Source organism: Salvelinus namaycush, chromosome 16 (assembly GCF_016432855.1).
Source record: "Salvelinus namaycush isolate Seneca chromosome 16, SaNama_1.0, whole genome shotgun sequence".
NCBI classification, from domain to species: Eukaryota; Metazoa; Chordata; class Actinopteri; order Salmoniformes; family Salmonidae; genus Salvelinus; species Salvelinus namaycush.
In genome coordinates, this window is record NC_052322.1 from 35,335,741 (window position 1) to 35,355,059 (window position 19,319).

Here is a 19,319-nt window from a genome sequence, read left to right on the forward strand (position 1 = left end):
ACGTATGCCATTCTCAGACAAACACTTGCTTGGCAAACTGAGGCAAAGTGTGTTTTACCAATGAGGGGTGTAATGCCAGTGTCAATATGATGCAAGGTTACTTTGAATGAGGGCAGAGGTTTAGAATGTACAGTATGTGGCGCCGAATGCCATTCCATTCTATTTAATGTGAAGGTATTTTAGTATTGTTTGGCCTTTTACAAAGTAAGTTGATCTCTCGCTGGCTGTTTTGGGCCTCTCTGGGCAAATTGTTGTGTTACATTTCAGAACAACATATACGCTGAAAGCTATCTCTCAAATTAAATCAAAGTTCTGAAGCATATGTTCTAGGTCTACTGTGCTGGAAAAGTCAGTCTACACTGAAAGTCCATCTAACGATCAGTTAATCTATTCATACTTCACAGTTCAAGCTTCTCATATTCTTGACTTCTTTTTTTCTGGAAACTATTGATCTGCCTCTCTGTCTCTGTGTATGTCTCTCCCTGTCTGTGTCTCCTCCCCTCTGTCTCGCTCTCTCTATATATCTCTCTGTCTCACTCTCTTTCTCTCGTTCTCTTTGTCTCTCTCTCGTTCTCTTTCTCTCGTTCTCTTTTTCTCTCTCTCTCTCTCTCTCTCTCTCTCTCTCTCTTCTCTCTCCTCTCCTGACTGCTCTCCAGTGAGATGTCAGATTCTCTGACTCATGCTCTGGATCGGAGGATGGGAGGAAGGAGGAAGGGAGGAGGGAAGAAAGGATGAAAGAGGGGGAATGTCATTTTGAAGAAATAGAGAATGGCCTTCGTCCAGTGGGATAAATGCTTGAGTTAATACCTTGCCAAAGTGTATTCAGTACGATGCCAAAGTGTATTCAGAAATATGTATGGTGCAAACACAAGCCCTCTAATAGGAGATGTGCCATTGGAAGTGAAGGCTAGCGTTGAACTATTGATTAGTAGATAGGAACCCGTTTTCCCAAATCAGAATCCGGCTGTATCAGCATTTTTTTTTTAAACCAGTTAAGGATAGACCCTATTTTTTTAAGCCATCCGAAGTGATCTCTGATTCTCAAAAGATGAGTTTGCATTAGAGCAGAACTGAAGCATGCTAGATGACTACAGTATAGAGATCATCTGCACTGCCACTGCTGTCCCCACTACAACCAAAGCCAGCATAATTGCAGCCTCTGACACTGTGTTGCTGTGTGTCTGGAACAAGCAGCCACTCAGAGCTAAGGGCTGACAACACAGAAACGTGTCCTCTCTAATGATCAATAGCTATCTGGATGTTTGCCTTCTGTTGTTCTCTTCTCTCATGCTTTAATGAGAGGAACTATGGTTTCCTTAATATTGACATCGGACACGCCATGAAAGCAAATACCTTACGAGTGGCGTCATCACGTGATCACCGGCGACGTTTGATATTGTGAATGTCAACCAGACAGTTAATTGCTAGCAAATGACGAATCCGTTTCACATGCATGAGCTAGCATGGATTAAGGGCTGACAGGACTGCACCAGACTGACAACCAGAGACAACTGTCATTTTATGTAATGACATAGTGTCATACTGACTTTATGGCATCAGTTGTCAACCCAACTCACTAATAATACTTATCAAGCTCAAACAAACCCTTCTAATGATAGTGTCAAAGGGGTGTCACTCTCTCCTCTCCAGCTTCATCTCATCTGATGTGTTTCTAAGGAGATGATGTCTTTCAAAAGAGTGGAGATGGATTGATATCTCTACCAGTTGCCATAATGCATCCTTTCCCCTCATTGATTCCCTGCGCTCTTAGAAAAAAGGGGTCCAAAAGGGTTCTTCGGCTGTCCCCGTAGGAGAACCCTTTTTGGTTCCAGGTTGGACTCTTTTGGGTTTATTGTAGAACCCTCTGTGGAAAGGGTTCTACATGGAACCCAAAAGGGTTCTACCTGGAACCAAAGGGGGTTCTTCAAAGGGTTCTCCTACAGGGACAGCCGATAGATAGCACCTTTTTATCAATCCCATATCCCCTGTTGATTCTGCTACAGGAGAACATGTTCACTGACTTCACTTGCCTGAGAATGAACTCAGATGACATGTTAAATATACTGCTTCAGTAAGAGCACACAGTGAGCTAAGGATCATATGGCTAAGGTGGCCAGCCAGCAGTGTACCAGGGCAGGGCTGCTGGACTCCTCTCTGCGCCAGTAAACTGGCTAAAGTAGGAGACAGTCAGGGGTCTTGTAACCCTCTCTAGGGGTCTGGGTTTGGCTGGGCAGGCAGACACAGTTCCAGATTAATGCTGGATCTGATACAGAGGGAAGGATGGAAGAAGGAAGTCCCCCCTGTGCCGAGGCTTGACCCCTCCAGTTAGAAGTGACAGAGACTCTGAGAGATAAAACAGGGGTCTAAGTGACAGAGAAGGAGACAGAGACGCTGAGAGATCTAACACTGGTCTTTAATTTCAAGCCTCTTGTTTCTTTGCAGCCTCGTGTCTCTCTATCTCGCTCGCTCTCTTTCTCTCTCTCCCCCCCCTCTGTGGAGAGAAAGTCAAAAGCAGCCATGCTCAAGTAACCTTTTCATCCTTGAGGGTGAACTGAATGTTTCTAATGTCTTTAAGTTTAGAACTCAACTGAGTGTTTATTTCTAGAGTATAGACTTATATTCCACTTTGCTGAAAAAGCTTCACAATTTTCATAGGGGCTAACAGTATATTGGTAATACTAAGCAAACTTAAATAACTACTAGCCCTTTCCTGCAGTCAAATGTCATAGTGGCCTCATGGGTGGAACGTTATTAATGTTATTTGCCAGCAGCATACCATCCTGCATCCCACTGCTGGCTTGCTGTTGCTGTTGAAGCTAAGCAGGGTTGGTCCTGGTTGGTCCCTAGGTGGGGGACCAGATGCTGCTAGAAGTGGTGTTGGGGGGCCAGTTGGAGGCAATGCCCCAGGGCAGTGATTGGGGACATTGCTCTGTGTAGAGTGCCGTCTTTCGGATGAGATGTTAAACGGTTGTCCTGACTCTCTGTGGTCACTAAAGATCCCATGGCACTTATCGTAAGAGTAGGGGTGTTAACCCCGGTGTACTGGCAAAATTCCCAATCTGACCTTCATACCATCATGGCCACCTAATCATCCCCAGCTTCCAATTGGTTCATTCATCTCCCCTGTAACTATTCCCCAGTTGTTGCTTTACATGAGAATGTGTTCTTATCAACTTACCTGGTAAAAAAATCTAGTTGTATATAATCATATTTTTCATAATTAATTAACATTATTTATTTATTTTAATGCCAAAAATCCGGTGATTCTATGTCAAACTATTTTGTTATATTTCAATCTTCTGTGATGTATATAAAGTGTAATATTTGCATGCAAACTCAAAATGGAATACATTTCCATTATATATCTGACATGGTACAGGAGTCTTCTTCTTTTAAGCCCATAACCATGTGTGTGAGCTGTATACTTTTGTTTCAAAGTATATTTGTTTAAGACTACTTGGAGCACACATCAAAGATGTGACAGATAAAAGCAGCTGTCCTGCCATCCCTCGACACTGTATGACCCTGATTTAGCCCACTGCAGTAAAAGGTTAAAAGAGACTGGCCTCAGTTTTACATACGCATTCGATTTGACCCATTCCAGCCGGTTGCTTAAGTACGTATTCCTACAATTATTCTGAATATGTCTGGGCATGGCCCTGACATCGCTAAAGGCTGTGTACAGCTGCAGCTACAGACATGCTGCTGACACAGAAAATATCAAATAAGGTTTGGTTGTGTGAAATAGGTTATTTTGACTTGTGTTTACCAAATGGTGGATCAGGATCTGGACAACCTGTTGGGTTGTAGCCAAAGACTGGGTTGTACCTTTAAGGTTCAATTCCATCACTTTCAGTGTGTACCTATGGTACCCAATTGTACCTATGAAAATATAGCCAAAAACAACATCAAATCATCACCATCCTCACTTTGTGTGGCGGATTATCTGTTCCAAAAGTCAACCCTGTCTGAATGAACTCTCCCCTTTTATCGTTAGGCTTTTGATTACCCCGTCTCTCCTTCATAATTAGAGCCTTTACCCTTTCCCTCATGTTTGGACCCTACTGCAACACAAAGACAGGCCGGGCATTTTGATGAGTATGAATGATGTCAGAGGAAATGGAGGAAGCGTGTTCCCTATAGACCTCATTAGAGTTTGGAGTGGACGAGTGGTGCCATTAGAACCTAAGTGTCTGTCTGACCACTGTTGTTTGCTGAAGAGAAGCTGGTTGGGTTGGGTACTCTGCTCTCTCTATAAAATAGGGAGGCGAATACATTTCTGTTGGTTAATGTGGTGCCGAGGTCTCTCTGACCCTCGGAAATAGCGTTGGCAGTACTACATAATTTAAGACATGAATTATGAATATATTTAATGTTCTTGCTCTAACAATGGCAATGTTTATTTTTTATTTATTTTTACATTAACTCACTAGTTGTGCTTTTATTCAGTAATTCATCTTCAGGTTCTGGATTAATTCTGTCAATTCAGTTAACTCTAGAGGTTCATTGAAATTGGGTTATTTTCAATTAATCCCTTGAAATGACTGAAATGGGATTGAAATAGAATTGATCCCTTCCAGCCCTAGTGTTGCTTATCTGCAGTACTAAAGGCATTATGGCAGTTGCTGTGGCCCCTAGATGACTTTTTCCCTTCTAACATCTCAACAGCTGAGGACCTTGTGATCAAAGCCTATCCTCTCCCTTGTTAAAAGTGGACACCCTCTCCGTTTGTGTGTTTGTGCGTGTGGTGGTGGTGCGGGTGTGTTATCATGTACAGTTGAAGTCGGAAGTTTACATACACTTAGGTTGGAGTGATTAAAACTCGTTTTTCAACCACTCCACACATTTCTTGTTAACAAACAATAGTTTTGGCAGGTTGGTTAGGACATTATTTCACTGTATCTAAATTCCAGTGGGTCAGAAATTTACATACACTAAGTTGACTGTGCCTTTAAACAGCTTGGAAAATTCCAGAAAATTATGTCATGGCTTTAGAAGCTTCTGATAGGGTCAATTGGAGGTGTACCTGTGGATGTATTTCAAGACCTACCTTCAAACTCAGTGCCTCTTTGCTTGACATCATGGGAAAATCTAAAGAAATCAGCCAAGACCTCCACTAGTCTGGTTCATCCTTGGGAGCAATTTCCAAACGCCTGAAGGTACCACGTTCATCTGTACAAACAATAGTACGCAAGTATAAACACCATGGGACCACGCATCCGTCATACCGCTCAGGAAGGAGACGCATTCTGTATCCTAGAGATGAACGTACTTTGGTGTGAAAAGTGCAAATCAATCCCAGAACAACAGCAAAGGACCCTGTGAAGATGCTGGAGGAAATGGGTACAAAAGTATCTATATATCTCAAAAGTATCTCAAAAGTAAAACTAGTCAGGAAAACTAGTCCTATATCGACAAGGAAGATGCTACTGCTCCAAAACCACCATAAAAAGCCAGACTATGGTTTGCAACTGCACATGGGGACAAAGATCGTACTTTTTGGAGAAATGTCCTCTGGTCTGATGAAACAAAAATAGAACTGTTTGGCCATAATGACCATCGTTATGTTTGGAGGAAAAAGGGGGAGACTTGCAAGCCGAAGAACATCATCCCAACCTCAGAAGCACAGGGGTGGCAGCATCATGTTGTGGGGGTGCTTTGCTGCAGGAGGGACTGGTGCACTTCACAAAATAGAGGGCATCATGAGGGAGGAAAAGTATGTGGATATATTGAAGCAACATCTCAAGACTTCAGTCAGGAAGTTAAAGCTTGGTCGTAAATGGGTCTTCCCAATGGACAATGACCCCAAGCATACTTCCAAAGTTGTGGCAAAATGGCTTAAGGACAACAAAAGGTATTGGAGTGGCCATCACAAAGCCCTGACCTTATTCCTATAGAAAATTTGTGGGCAGAACTGAAAAAGCGTGTGTGAGCAAGGAGGCCTACAAACCTGACTCAGTTACACCAGCTCTGTCAGGAGGAATGGGCCAAAATTCACCCAACTTATTGTGGAAAGCTTGTGGAAGGCTACCCAAAACGTTTGACCCAAGTTAAACAATTTAAAGGCAATGCTACCAAATACTAATTGAGTGTATGTAAACTTCTGACCCACTGGGAATGTGATGAAAGAAATAAAAGCTGAAATAAATCCTTCTCTCTACTATTATTCTGACATTTTACATTCTTAAAATAAAGTGGTGATCCTAACTGACCTAAGACAGGGAATTTGTACTCGGATTAAATGTCAGGAATTGTGAAAAATTGAGTTTAAATGTATTTGGCTAACGTGTATGTAAACTTCCGACTTCAACGGTATGGTTGTGTACGCACGCGTGTGGTGTGTGTGAACAGTGAAGTGGTCTACCTTGTGCCCTCTGCCCTTACACAACTCGTGTATGCAAGTTGACACCCTTTCCCCTCCGTGTGTTTAAGAGGGAAACCCTATCTTATCCCTCTGGATACCCTATACCCCTCACCCTTTATATGTACAGTATGCAGAGGGAACCCTGTTTCTTTTCTCTCCATGGTGATGAGGTATGTCACCATTCCTTACCCCCTCTGTTCCCCCTCTGTTCCCCTTGGCCTAGGCCCAGATCCAGAGCCATGCCCAAGCCTGCTGTTGTGTCGCTGTGTTAGTGCCATCCTAGTCTCAGAACTGGTGTCCAATCGGTGAGACAAGTGGGCCAAACACCATTCTTTTCATCTTCAGCAGTCTCTCAGGACACTCCTGGAAACACAGACAGAGAGAAAACAATCACTGTCGAGGGATGGCAGGACAGCTGCTTTTATCTGTCACGTCTTTGATGTGCGCTCCAAGAAAGGAGAGAAGAAAAAACAATTCAACAAAGACATTTTTTACTTTTTGTTAAAGGGGCCTAAAAATGAGTAGTTATACTTGTTAGTGTAATAACCAAGAGGAAAGTAACATGTATTTTGGGGTTCTTGGAATGTGTTTATGATATTATTACTTTTTACTTTTTTTGTGAATATTGAGATCCTTCCAAGTAATGAATCACAATTGAACCAATCATCAGACTGTCCAATTAGACAGAGCAACAGTACTGTGTGAGGTTCAACGAACATACAGAGAGACAGACCTACAGGACTGTGTAGCTGCTGTCCACCCTTCCTCTGCCTTGTCCTCACCCTGCAGTGCAGTCTGGTACCTCTCTAATTCCCCTGCCCTGAGTTCTGAGTAGAACTGAGTTTTAATTTAGAACAGAGGGGCTTTGTTCATTCTGGAACACTGGTGCTTGGGATTCTGAGAATGGGTTAGTTCAGAGGCTCATCACACCGCCCCCTCGCCTCACAGACATAGCACATGCCTTGTTATCAGCCCAGAGAGCAGCACATAATGATCCCTCCAATCATTAACTCCTAATGCAATAAAGCGCTAACATTTTAGCCGTGCCCTACAGCATAATGAAGTTAGCGCGCCGTTACCTAAATGTGTGTGTCATCATAATCAGATGTGTTTTGGAGCATGATGCACGCAGGAGTAAACTCTGCATTTCGTCTCTTTCAAAGATAAGAGAGGGAATGTTTGTTTTTCAGTTCATCTGTAGTCAGCCCTTGGGCCACTATTTTGTGTAACATCTTGGAGATAATTGTGTGAGGCTTTAATATAAAGGAGTAAATTAGCCTAGATAATGTTGTCAAGTCAATCCATTGTGTCTCTTTAAAAGCAGATGAAGTTGTTTCTAGCCCAGTTCATACCTTATCACCGCCACTCTGCTTTGCTCTCTGGCCGTTGCTGACAGGCCAGCATTGCAAGGCTGTGCCGTGGTAATTAATCAGACACCACAGGCTTAGGCAAGTAGCAGCCAAGCTACCACATGATAGTCAGAGAGGGATGGCATGTTAGGTTTAAAGAGCCTCTGCATGCATACTGTACATAAATAAACAGATAGCTAGCAGCCTTGGCTATTAAACCTGTCTAGAAGGGGCCTCTGAGGAATAGCATTTTGTCAAACAGCAGACTCCCTTTGATTAACCATGATCTCCACACATATGACATACTCTAACCTGCCTGCACAAAAACAACATGGACACTTACAAAAATTCACACCCACATGCCACCCTAAAACAGTTTGAAAAATGTATGAAGCGATGTGAAGAGGCAGGTTAATAAACAAGGAACCTGCTTGAAGCCGGAGGGAGCGATTGTGTTTCTCAGTGATGTCTTCATCAGTAGGCCAAGCAGCAGCATACCGGGTATTGAAGGCTAGGTGGAATGCACTTGGCTGACGGTCAGCAGCGTTCCTATTAAAACAAGTGGCCTTGAACAAACAGGGACGATGGGATATGCGAGCCACTCTACAGGGGACAAGTGCAGAATAGAATCCATATGCAGCGACTGCATCGTCAGCTGGACTGCTCTGACTTACTCAAAAAACATCATAGAAATTAGATGTATCATTATTAGTGTTAGTGCAGAGGGCTGGGGCTATGTGTGTGTGCATGTGGACTGCAGTACAGTGCCAGAGTTTGCGTCGATTCTAATTCATTTCAGGAAATGAATGCAATTTCATACATCACTTGAAAATACCAATAGAAAAAACATGGGCAATTTCCATTTACTACTTCCTGAAATGGCTGTGTCTGGAATGGCATTGAGTGAATGAATCTGGAGAATAACTGATGAAGATGATTTGTCAAAATCACCCAAATATTATGTGGTAATTTTGCAGCTCTTCATTTGCTCTTAGGGATTGTGCGCTTAGTTTGATTACTTCTACTGGTGCAGCAGCCAGCTATTTATATAACCAACCCTGTACTTACTCTGTCTGAGCTGACAACAGTCAGAATCCACCATAAATCAAGAGGAAACGTAAATATCTCCATAAGCTAATTATACACCCTGTGTGCCTAGACTGCTGAGCACCCAGGTGACTCACAATATGTCACAAGAACTGACATGCACGCAGTGTACCCAGTAGTGCACTGTCATACTGGATTCAGTGGAAAGGCGTCTCATTGGTTACTGATGTGGTGAACATGTTCAAATCTCTGCACCATCCATCTTACCCGTTTCTTTCTCACTGGTGCTGAAGCTTATCTATTTCTGTGTACAACAGCCTAGTCCTCACATTGTTGGAGCACATCACAGCACAGTTTTTTAATAAGCTGAAGAACTGAAACAACTGCAAGCTGTAATCTAATTAAATGCACTTTTTGAAACCAAAGTGCTATTGTAACCTACAATTAAAATGTTTGAAAGGAACAATTGTCGCATAACCCATGTACGCAAGGAAACCAGGCCATTTTGTGCTGTCATTCTCCAACCTCTCTGATTATAGGGAAGTCGGCTGCCAGTTAATCAAGGGCCAGTCAGTCTCATCCTGTACTCACTAACACCCACTCGTTGTCTATTAGGGCCCAATATCCCCGCTAGCCAGAGTGGCCTGGAACCCTGCAGCTGACAGCAGCACTGCTGGGAGTCAATAGCCGGCTCACACATTATTTCTTCATCATTCTGACTTACATGCTGACTAGATTAATACACAGATAAAAGGGTAAACAGAGTTAGTTTCTAGCAGACTTCAGGCTTCTTCTTCTTCTTTGGACTTTATATGGCGGTTGGCAACCAACTTTAAGGTGCGTTAGCACCAACAACTGGACTGGAGTGTGGACCTCAGTTAATCTTTCAATCACCCACTTGGGTATATGCTCCTAAAAACCAATGAGGAGATGGCACATGGTTATATGCTCCTAAAAACCAATGAGGAGATGGGAGAGGCGGGACTTGCAGTGCGTCAAGCGTCACAAATAGATCCAAGTTCTATTTTAGCGCCTGGCTACGCAGATGCTCATTGACGCGAGCGAGCAGTGTGGGTGCAATGATTGAATAACATGTATGTGTAAATGTATTTTGCAACGTGACGTGAGCAGTGTGGTCAGAATGTTAGTTATGGATGACCACCAATTTACAAATACCTCAGAAGGATGGGGCATTGCTGCTTCATTATCAGTGGGTTGAGATATATTTCTTTAATGTGCACATTGATGGGCAAACCTTACATTCAACAGGATATTGTGAACTTGTTTGAGCTTTATGCTGTCCTCAATGCCCTGTTCAATTAGTTCATAATGGTAACCTAAGAGATAGACATCAGTCTGCATACTATACTCACTTTCTGTGAAGCCCACAATGCAGGTGTTCAGTGGGTTAGACCTTGAACAGCTACAGAAAGCACAATGGTCATGGAGAAGGACTCACTGAGAGTGACTGATTTGAATTTAACAATTTCTGTTTCAAGCATCCTGCATTGTGAGATTGAGATGTGATGGTGGCTCTGTCTTGTCATGCAAACAGGAGATTTTATCCATTACTTCCTATTGCAAAGTGACATTCTAGTTGATATCACATCATTAAGATGTTGAGGTAAAACATCACAACAAATGAGTAAGAGTGTTTGTATTGAAATCTAGTTGTATTGTTACCAAACAGATATCAAGTCTAACGAATGGCATTTCCTTTACTCTGTCTCAGCAGAGCTTTGAAGGACTGGGGAGTGACAGAGAAGAGAGAGAGCAGCAGTCTTCATCTGACAGCGTGACCATTGGATGAGCCTTGTTCATGCGTCTCCCTGTGTGCAACTCCCACATCACTATGAACTGTGAGCAGGACTTCGGAGACGGGGGCCTGGGTGTGACCCTTACACTCCGACTGCTCATGCACGGCAAGGTACAGTTTGAGTGGATGGGAATAACTGTGAATATATAAGAGTAATTGTATGGGAATAACTGGGAATATATAAGAGTAATTGTATGGGAATAACTGTAGGTATATAGGAATGAATGCTTAGGGATTAGTTAAAGTTTTCGGATTCAAATGTTGGATTTTAAGAATATAATTTTGGAATATGATTTCCCTCCTGACTCGTGCTCCTGCTGTTCTTTGTAGAATGTAAATAATATACAGTTGAAGTCAGAAGTTTACATACACTTAGGTTGGAGTCATTAAAACTAGTTTTTCAACCACTCCACAAATTTCTTGTTAACAAATTATAGTTTTCAAGTCGGTTAGGACATCTACTTTGTGCATGACACAAGTAATTTTTCCAACAATTGTTTAAAGACAGATTATTTAACTTATAATTCACTGTATCACAATTCCAGTGGGTCAGAAGTTTACATACATTAAGTTGACTGTGCCTTTAAACAGCTTGGAAAATTCCAGAAAATTATGTCATAGCTTTAGAAGCTTCTGATAGGCTAATTGACATCATTTGAGTCAATTGGAGGTGTACCTGTGGATGAATTTCAAGGCCTACCTTCAAACTCAGTGCCTCTTTGCTTGACATCATGGGAAAATCTAAAGAATCAGCCAAGACCTCAGAAAAAAAATTGTAGACCTCCACAAGTCTGGTTCATCCTTGGGGTGAACCAGACTGAAGGTACCACGTTCATCTGTACAAACAATAGTACGCAAGAATAAACACCATGGGACCACGCAGTCATCATACCGCTCAGGAAGGAGACGCGTTCTGTCTCCTAGAGATGAACGTACTTTGGTGCGAAAAGTGCATATCAATCCCAGAACAACAGCAAAGGACCTTGTGAAGATGCTGGAGGAAACAGGTACAAAAGTATCTATATCCACAGTAAAACAAGTCCTATATCGACACAACCTGAAAGGCCGCTCAGCAAGGAAGAAGCCACTGCTCCAAAACCACCATAAAAAGCCAGACTATGGTTTGCAACTGCACATGGGGACAAAGATCGTACTTTTTGGAGAAATGTCCTTTGGTCTGATGAAACAAAAATAGAACTGTTTGGCCATAATGACCATCGTTGTGTTTGGAGGAAAAAGGGGGAGGCTTGCAAGCCAAAGAACTTCATCCCAACCGTGAAGCACGGGGGTGGCAGCATCATGTTGTGGGGGTGCTTTGCTGCAGGAGGGACTGGTGCACTTCAAAAATATATGGCATCATGAGGCAGGAAAATTATGTGGATATATTGAAGCAACATCTCAAGACATCAGTCAGGAAGTGAAAGCTTGGTCGCAAATGGGTCTTCCCAATGGACAATGACCCCATGCATACTTCCAAAGTTGTGGCAAAATGGCTTAAGGACAACAAAGTCAAGGTATTGGAGTGGCCATCACATAGCCCTGACCTCAGTCCCATAGAAAATGTGTGGGCAGAACTGAAAAAGCGTGTGCGAGCAAGGAAGCCTACAAACCTGACTCAGTTACACCATCTCTGTCAGGAGGAATGGGCCAAAATTCACCCAGCTTATTGTGGGAAGTTTGTGGAAGGCTACCCGAAGCATTTGACCCAAGTTGAACAATTTAAAGGCAATGCTACCAAATACTAATTGAGTGTATGTAAACTTCTGACCCACTGGGAATGTGATGAAAGAAATAAAAGCTGAAATAAATTCTTCTCTCTATTATTATTCTGACATTTCACATTCTTAAAATAAAGTGGTGATCCTACCTGACCTAAGACAGGGAATGTTTACTAGGATTAAATGTTAGGAATTGTGAAAAACTGAGTTTAAATGTATTTGGCTAAGGTGTATGTAAACTTCTGACTTCAACTGTACATGCGAGATTTGGTTAAGACAGTATACTGATAATACAGTGCATTCGGAAAGTTTTCAGACCACTTTACTTTTTCCACATTTTGTAACATTACAGCCTTTTTTAAAAATGAATTCAATAGTGTTTATCCTAATCATGGTAGCATCCACAATAATGTAGAAGTGTTTAGAAACATAGTCTATTCTTATCCAGGCTGTATCACATCCGGCCGTGATTGGGAGTCCCATAGGGCGGCGCACAATTGGCCCAGCGTCGTCCAGGTTTGGCCGGGGTAGACCTTCACTGTAAATAAGAATTTGTTCTTAACTGACTTGCCGAATTAAATAAAGGTTACATAAAAATAAAAGTTTTACAATAAAAGTAAATGAATTATTTACCATCCATTTCTATTGGGCACCAAATCATCTGAAACCCAACCTAATCAAACGGCAAATGCATCCAACAAGTTTGTAGAGTCACAAGCTTGGTGTAAAAATTGCATGCTAGGAATATGGGACCAAATACTAAACATTGTACTACTTTAATACACATAAGTGAATTTGTCCCAATACTTTTGGTCGCCTAAAATAGGGGGACTATATACAAAAGGTGCTGTAATTTATAAACGGTTCACCAGATATGGATGAAAATACCCTCAAATTAAACCTGACAGTCTGCACTTTAACCTCATAGTCATTGTATCATTTCAAATCCAAAGTGCTGGATTTCAGAGTCAAAAGAACAAAAAATATGTCAATGTCCCAATACTTTTGGAGCTCACTGTATGTCGATTTAGCACAAAAAATGACGCTGTTGATGATAGGAGTCTCTGGAAAGCAGAGGTAGATATTTCTCAGAATCTTGTATTTCTTTAATTCAGGAATCTATATTTTCTTTATCCCCTGGTATTTTTAGGAGGTTGGCAGCATCATAGGCAAGGTAAGAAGGCTTATCTTTTTCTTCTATCATATAAATGTTATTTAAAACTCATATCTGAAGAGATACAGTATTCAGAGGGGCTTTCTGATCCAAGACATGCTGTTATCACAAGGGATGCCTATTTTCAGATCAATTAAGATATTTTCTAGAATTAGATTAATATTGTACTAACACAAGTGATGGGAATTATCCTCTATTAAAAATAGACGCTTCACACCATGCCATTTTGTAAGTGTTCATAAACCAATCTATGTGGAATGATTTTTCTAATCAGTCTATGTCTTTCCATTCTACTGTAAAAGCACAACAGACATAAGGCCTCCTGACACACAGTTTTCTGACTGTAAATGTAATTGCCTTAAACCAACCCACTTCAGACCTCTCTATCCGCTAATGTAATACAGTAATCCATCAAACAGAAACATTAGTGCATTGACTGCAAACCTCCGGTTGAAACGGCGCTCCGTAAGGCATATTACTGTCAGCCCGTTTAGTTGCTGCTATAGGACGGAGTGTAGGCTGCTCTTTACCAGTTTAGTGTCTATTAGGAGGAGTGTAGGCTGCTCTTTACCAGTTTAGTGTTTACTAGGAGGAGTGTAGCCTGCTCTTTACCAGTTTAGTGTCTACTAGGAGGAGTGTAGGCTGCTCTTTACCAGTTTAGTGTTTACTAGGAGGAGTGTAGGCTGCTCTTTACCAGTTTAGTGTCTACTAGGAGGAGTGTAGGCCGCTCTTTACCAGTTTAGTGTCTACTAGGAGGAGTGTAGGCTGCTCTTTACCAGTTTAGTGTCTACTAGGAGGAGTGTAGGCTGCTCTTTACCAGTTTAGTGTCTACTAGGAGGAGTGTAGGCTGCTCTTTACCAGTTTAGTGTTTACTAGGAGGAGTGTAGGCTGCTCTTTACCAGTTTAGTGTCTACTAGGAGGAGTGTGGGCCGCTCTTTACCAGTTTAGTGTTTACTAGGAGGAGTGTAGGCTGCTCTTTACCAGTTTAGTGTTTACTAGGAGGAGTGTAGGCTGCTCTTTACCAGTTTAGTGTCTACTAGGAGGAGTGTAGGCTGCTCTTTACCAGTTTAGTGTCTACTAGGAGGAGTGTAGGCTGCTCTTTACCAGTTTAGTGTCTACTAGGAGGAGTGCAGGCCGCTCTTTACCAGTTTAGTGTCTACTAGGAGGAGTGTAGGCCGCTCTTTACCAGTTTAGTGTCTACTAGGAGGAGTGTAGGCCGCTCTTTACCAGTTAAGTGTCTACTAGGAGGAGTGTAGGCCGCTCTTTACCAGTTTAGTGTCTACTAGGAGGAGTGTAGGCTTCTCTTTACCAGTTTAGTGTCTACTAGGAGGAGTGTAGGCTGCTCTTTACCAGTTTAGTGTCTACTAGGAGGAGTGTAGGCTGCTCTTTACCAGTTAAGTGTCTACTAGGAGGAGTGTAGACTGCTCTTTACCAGTTTAGTGTCTACTAGGAGGAGTGTAGGCTGCTCTTTACCAGTTTAGTGTCTACTAGGAGGAGTGTAGGCCGCTCTTTACCAGTTTAGTGTCTACTAGGAGGAGTGTAGGCTTCTCTTTACCAGTTTAGTGTTTACTAGGAGGAGTGTAGGCCGCTCTTTACCAGTTTAGTGTTTACTAGGAGGAGTGTAGGCTGCTCTTTACCAGTTTAGTGTCTACTAGGAGGAGTGTAGGCTGCTCTTTACCAGTTTAGTGTCTACTAGGAGGAGTGTAGGCTGCTCTTTACCAGTTAAGTGTCTACTAGGAGGAGTGTAGACTGCTCTTTACCAGTTTAGTGTCTACTAGGAGGAGTGTAGGCTGCTCTTTACCAGTTAAGTGTCTACTAGGAGGAGTGTAGGCCGCTCTTTACCAGTTTAGTGTCTACTAGGAGGAGTGTAGGCTTCTCTTTACCAGTTTAGTGTCTACTAGGAGGAGTGTAGGCTGCTCTTTACCAGTTTAGTGTCTACTAGGAGGAGTGTAGGCCGCTCTTTACCAGTTTAGTGTCTACTAGGAGGAGTGTAGGCCGCTCTTTACCAGTTTAGTGTCTACTAGGAGGAGTGTAGGCTTCTCTTTACCAGTTTAGTGTCTACTAGGAGGAGTGTAGGCTGCTCTTTACCAGTTAAGTGTCTACTAGGAGGAGTGTAGACTGCTCTTTACCAGTTTAGTGTCTACTAGGAGGAGTGTAGGCTGCTCTTTACCAGTTTAGTGTCTACTAGGAGGAGTGTAGGCCGCTCTTTACCAGTTTAGTGTCTACTAGGAGGAGTGTAGGCTTCTCTTTACCAGTTTAGTGTCTACTAGGAGGAGTGTAGGCTGCTCTTTACCAGTTTAGTGTTTACTAGGAGGAGTGTAGGCTGCTCTTTACCAGTTTAGTGTCTACTAGGAGGAGTGTAGGCTGCTCTTTACCAGTTAAGTGTCTACTAGGAGGAGTGTAGACTGCTCTTTACCAGTTTAGTGTCTACTAGGAGGAGTGTAGGCTGCTCTTTACCAGTTTAGTGTCTACTAGGAGGAGTGTAGGCCGCTCTTTACCAGTTTAGTGTCTACTAGGAGGAGTGTAGGCCGCTCTTTACCAGTTTAGTGTCTACTAGGAGGAGTGTAGGCTGCTTTTTACCAGTTTAGTGTCTACTAGGAGGAGTGTAGGCTTCTCTTTACCAGTTTAGTGTCTACTAGGAGGAGTGTAGGCCGCTCTTTACCAGTTTAGTGTCTACTAGGAGGAGTGTAGGCCGCTCTTTACCAGTTTAGTGTCTACTAGGAGGAGTGTAGGCCGCTCTTTACCAGTTTAGTGTCTACTAGGAGGAGTGTAGGCCGCTCTTTACCAGTTTAGTGTCTACTAGGAGGAGTGTAGGCCGCTCTTTACCAGTTTAGTGTCTACTAGGAGGAGTGTAGGCTGCTCTTTACCAGTTTAGTGTCTACTAGGAGGAGTGTAGGCTGCTCTTTACCAGTTTAGTGTCTACTAGGAGGAGTGTAGGCTGCTCTTTACCAGTTAAGTGTCTACTAGGAGGAGTGTAGGCTGCTCTTTACCAGTTTAGTGTCTACTAGGAGGAGTGTAGGCTGCTCTTTACCAGTTTAGTGTCTACTAGGAGGAGTGTAGGCTGCTCTTTACCAGTTTAGTGTCTACTAGGAGGAGTGTGGGCCGCTCTTTACCAGTTTAGTGTCTACTAGGAGGAGTGTAGGCCGCTCTTTACCAGTTTAGTGTCTACTAGGAGGAGTGTGGGCCGCTCTTTACCAGTTTAGTGTCTACTAGGAGGAGTGTGGGCCGCTCTTTACCAGTTTAGTGTCTACTAGGAGGAGTGTAGGCTGCTCTTTACCAGTTTAGTGTCTACTAGGAGGAGTGTAGGCCGCTCTTTACCAGTTTAGTGTCTACTAGGAGGAGTGTAGGCTGCTCTTTACCAGTTTAGTGTCTACTAGGAGGAGTGTAGGCCGCTCTTTACCAGTTTAGTGTCTACTAGGAGGAGTGCAGGCTGCTCTTTACCAGTTTAGTGTCTACTAGGAGGAGTGTAGGCCGCTCTTTACCAGTTTAGTGTCTACTAGGAGGAGTGTAGGCCGCTCTTTACCAGTTAAGTGTCTACTAGGAGGAGTGTAGGCCGCTCTTTACCAGTTTAGTGTCTACTAGGAGGAGTGTAGGCTTCTCTTTACCAGTTTAGTGTCTACTAGGAGGAGTGTAGGCTGCTCTTTACCAGTTTAGTGTCTACTAGGAGGAGTGTAGGCTGCTCTTTACCAGTTAAGTGTCTACTAGGAGGAGTGTAGACTGCTCTTTACCAGTTTAGTGTCTACTAGGAGGAGTGTAGGCTGCTCTTTACCAGTTTAGTGTCTACTAGGAGGAGTGTAGGCCGCTCTTTACCAGTTTAGTGTCTACTAGGAGGAGTGTAGGCTTCTCTTTACCAGTTTAGTGTTTACTAGGAGGAGTGTAGGCCGCTCTTTACCAGTTTAGTGTTTACTAGGAGGAGTGTAGGCTGCTCTTTACCAGTTTAGTGTCTACTAGGAGGAGTGTAGGCTGCTCTTTACCAGTTTAGTGTCTACTAGGAGGAGTGTAGGCTGCTCTTTACCAGTTAAGTGTCTACTAGGAGGAGTGTAGACTGCTCTTTACCAGTTTAGTGTCTACTAGGAGGAGTGTAGGCTGCTCTTTACCAGTTAAGTGTCTACTAGGAGGAGTGTAGGCCGCTCTTTACCAGTTTAGTGTCTACTAGGAGGAGTGTAGGCTTCTCTTTACCAGTTTAGTGTCTACTAGGAGGAGTGTAGGCTGCTCTTTACCAGTTTAGTGTCTACTAGGAGGAGTGTAGGCCGCTCTTTACCAGTTTAGTGTCTACTAGGAGGAGTGTAGGCCGCTCTTTACCAGTTTAGTGTCTACTAGGAGGAGTGTAGGCTTCTCTTTACCAGTTTAGTGTCTACTAGGAGGAGTGTAGGCTGCTCTTTACCAGTTAAGTGTCTACTAGGAGGAGTGTAGACTGCTCTTTACCAGTTTAGTGTCTACTAGGAGGAGTGTAGGCTGCTCTTTACCAGTTTAGTGTCTACTAGGAGGAGTGTAGGCCGCTCTTTACCAGTTTAGTGTCTACTAGGAGGAGTGTAGGCTTCTCTTTACCAGTTTAGTGTCTACTAGGAGGAGTGTAGGCTGCTCTTTACCAGTTTAGTGTTTACTAGGAGGAGTGTAGGCTGCTCTTTACCAGTTTAGTGTCTACTAGGAGGAGTGTAGGCTGCTCTTTACCAGTTAAGTGTCTACTAGGAGGAGTGTAGACTGCTCTTTACCAGTTTAGTGTCTACTAGGAGGAGTGTAGGCCGCTCTTTACCAGTTTAGTGTCTACTAGGAGGAGTGTAGGCCGCTCTTTACCAGTTTACTGTCTACTAGGAGGAGTGTAGGCCGCTCTTTACCAGTTTAGTGTCTACTAGGAGGAGTGTAGGCTGCTTTTTACCAGTTTAGTGTCTACTAGGAGGAGTGTAGGCTTCTCTTTACCAGTTTAGTGTCTACTAGGAGGAGTGTAGGCCGCTCTTTACCAGTTTAGTGTCTACTAGGAGGAGTGTAGGCCGCTCTTTACCAGTTTAGTGTCTACTAGGAGGAGTGTAGGCCGCTCTTTACCAGTTTAGTGTCTACTAGGAGGAGTGTAGGCCGCTCTTTACCAGTTTAGTGTCTACTAGGAGGAGTGTAGGCCGCTCTTTACCAGTTTAGTGTCTACTAGGAGGAGTGTAGGCTGCTCTTTACCAGTTTAGTGTCTACTAGGAGGAGTGTAGGCTGCTCTTTACCAGTTTAGTGTCTACTAGGAGGAGTGTAGGCTGCTCTTTACCAGTTAAGTGTCTACTAGGAGGAGTGTAGGCTGCTCTTTACCAGTTTAGTGTCTACTAGGAGGAGTGTAGGCTGCTCTTTACCAGTTTAGTGTCTACTAGGAGGAGTGTAGGCCGCTCTTTACCAGTTTAGTGTCTACTAGGAGGAGTGTGGGCCGCTCTTTACCAGTTTAGTGTCTACTAGGAGGAGTGTAGGCCGCTCTTTACCAGTTTAGTGTCTACTAGGAGGAGTGTGGGCCGCTCTTTACCAGTTTAGTGTCTACTAGGAGGAGTGTAGGCTGCTCTTTACCAGTTTAGTGTCTACTAGGAGGAGTGTAGGCTGCTCTTTACCAGTTTAGTGTCTACTAGGAGGAGTGTTGGCCGCTCTTTACCAGTTTAGTGTCTACTAGGAGGAGTGTAGGCTGCTCTTTACCAGTTTAGTGTCTACTAGGAGGAGTGTAGGCCGCTCTTTACCAGTTTAGTGTCTACTAGGAGGAGTGTAGGCTTCTCTTTACCAGTTTAGTGTCTACTAGGAGGAGTGTAGGCTTCTCTTTACCAGTTTAGTGTCTACTAGGAGGAGTGTAGGCTGCTCTTTACCAGTTTAGTGTCTACTAGGAGGAGTGTGGGCT

The 19,319-nt window shown here is 43.2% G+C and overlaps 1 protein-coding gene across 1 annotated transcript in view; it reads left to right on the forward strand.

The window, feature by feature from the left end:
- The window catches only part of LOC120061366 (poly(rC)-binding protein 4-like), a 68,124-nt gene that overhangs the window by 9,180 nt on the left and 39,625 nt on the right, over window positions 1-19,319 (forward strand). Inside the window, exons 2-3 of the mRNA XM_039011131.1 lie at window positions 10,493-10,687; window positions 13,445-13,468. Coding sequence (XP_038867059.1) covers window positions 10,580-10,687; window positions 13,445-13,468 — 132 coding nt within the window. The 5' untranslated portion in view covers window positions 10,493-10,579. The remainder of the gene's footprint in view (window positions 1-10,492; window positions 10,688-13,444; window positions 13,469-19,319) is intronic.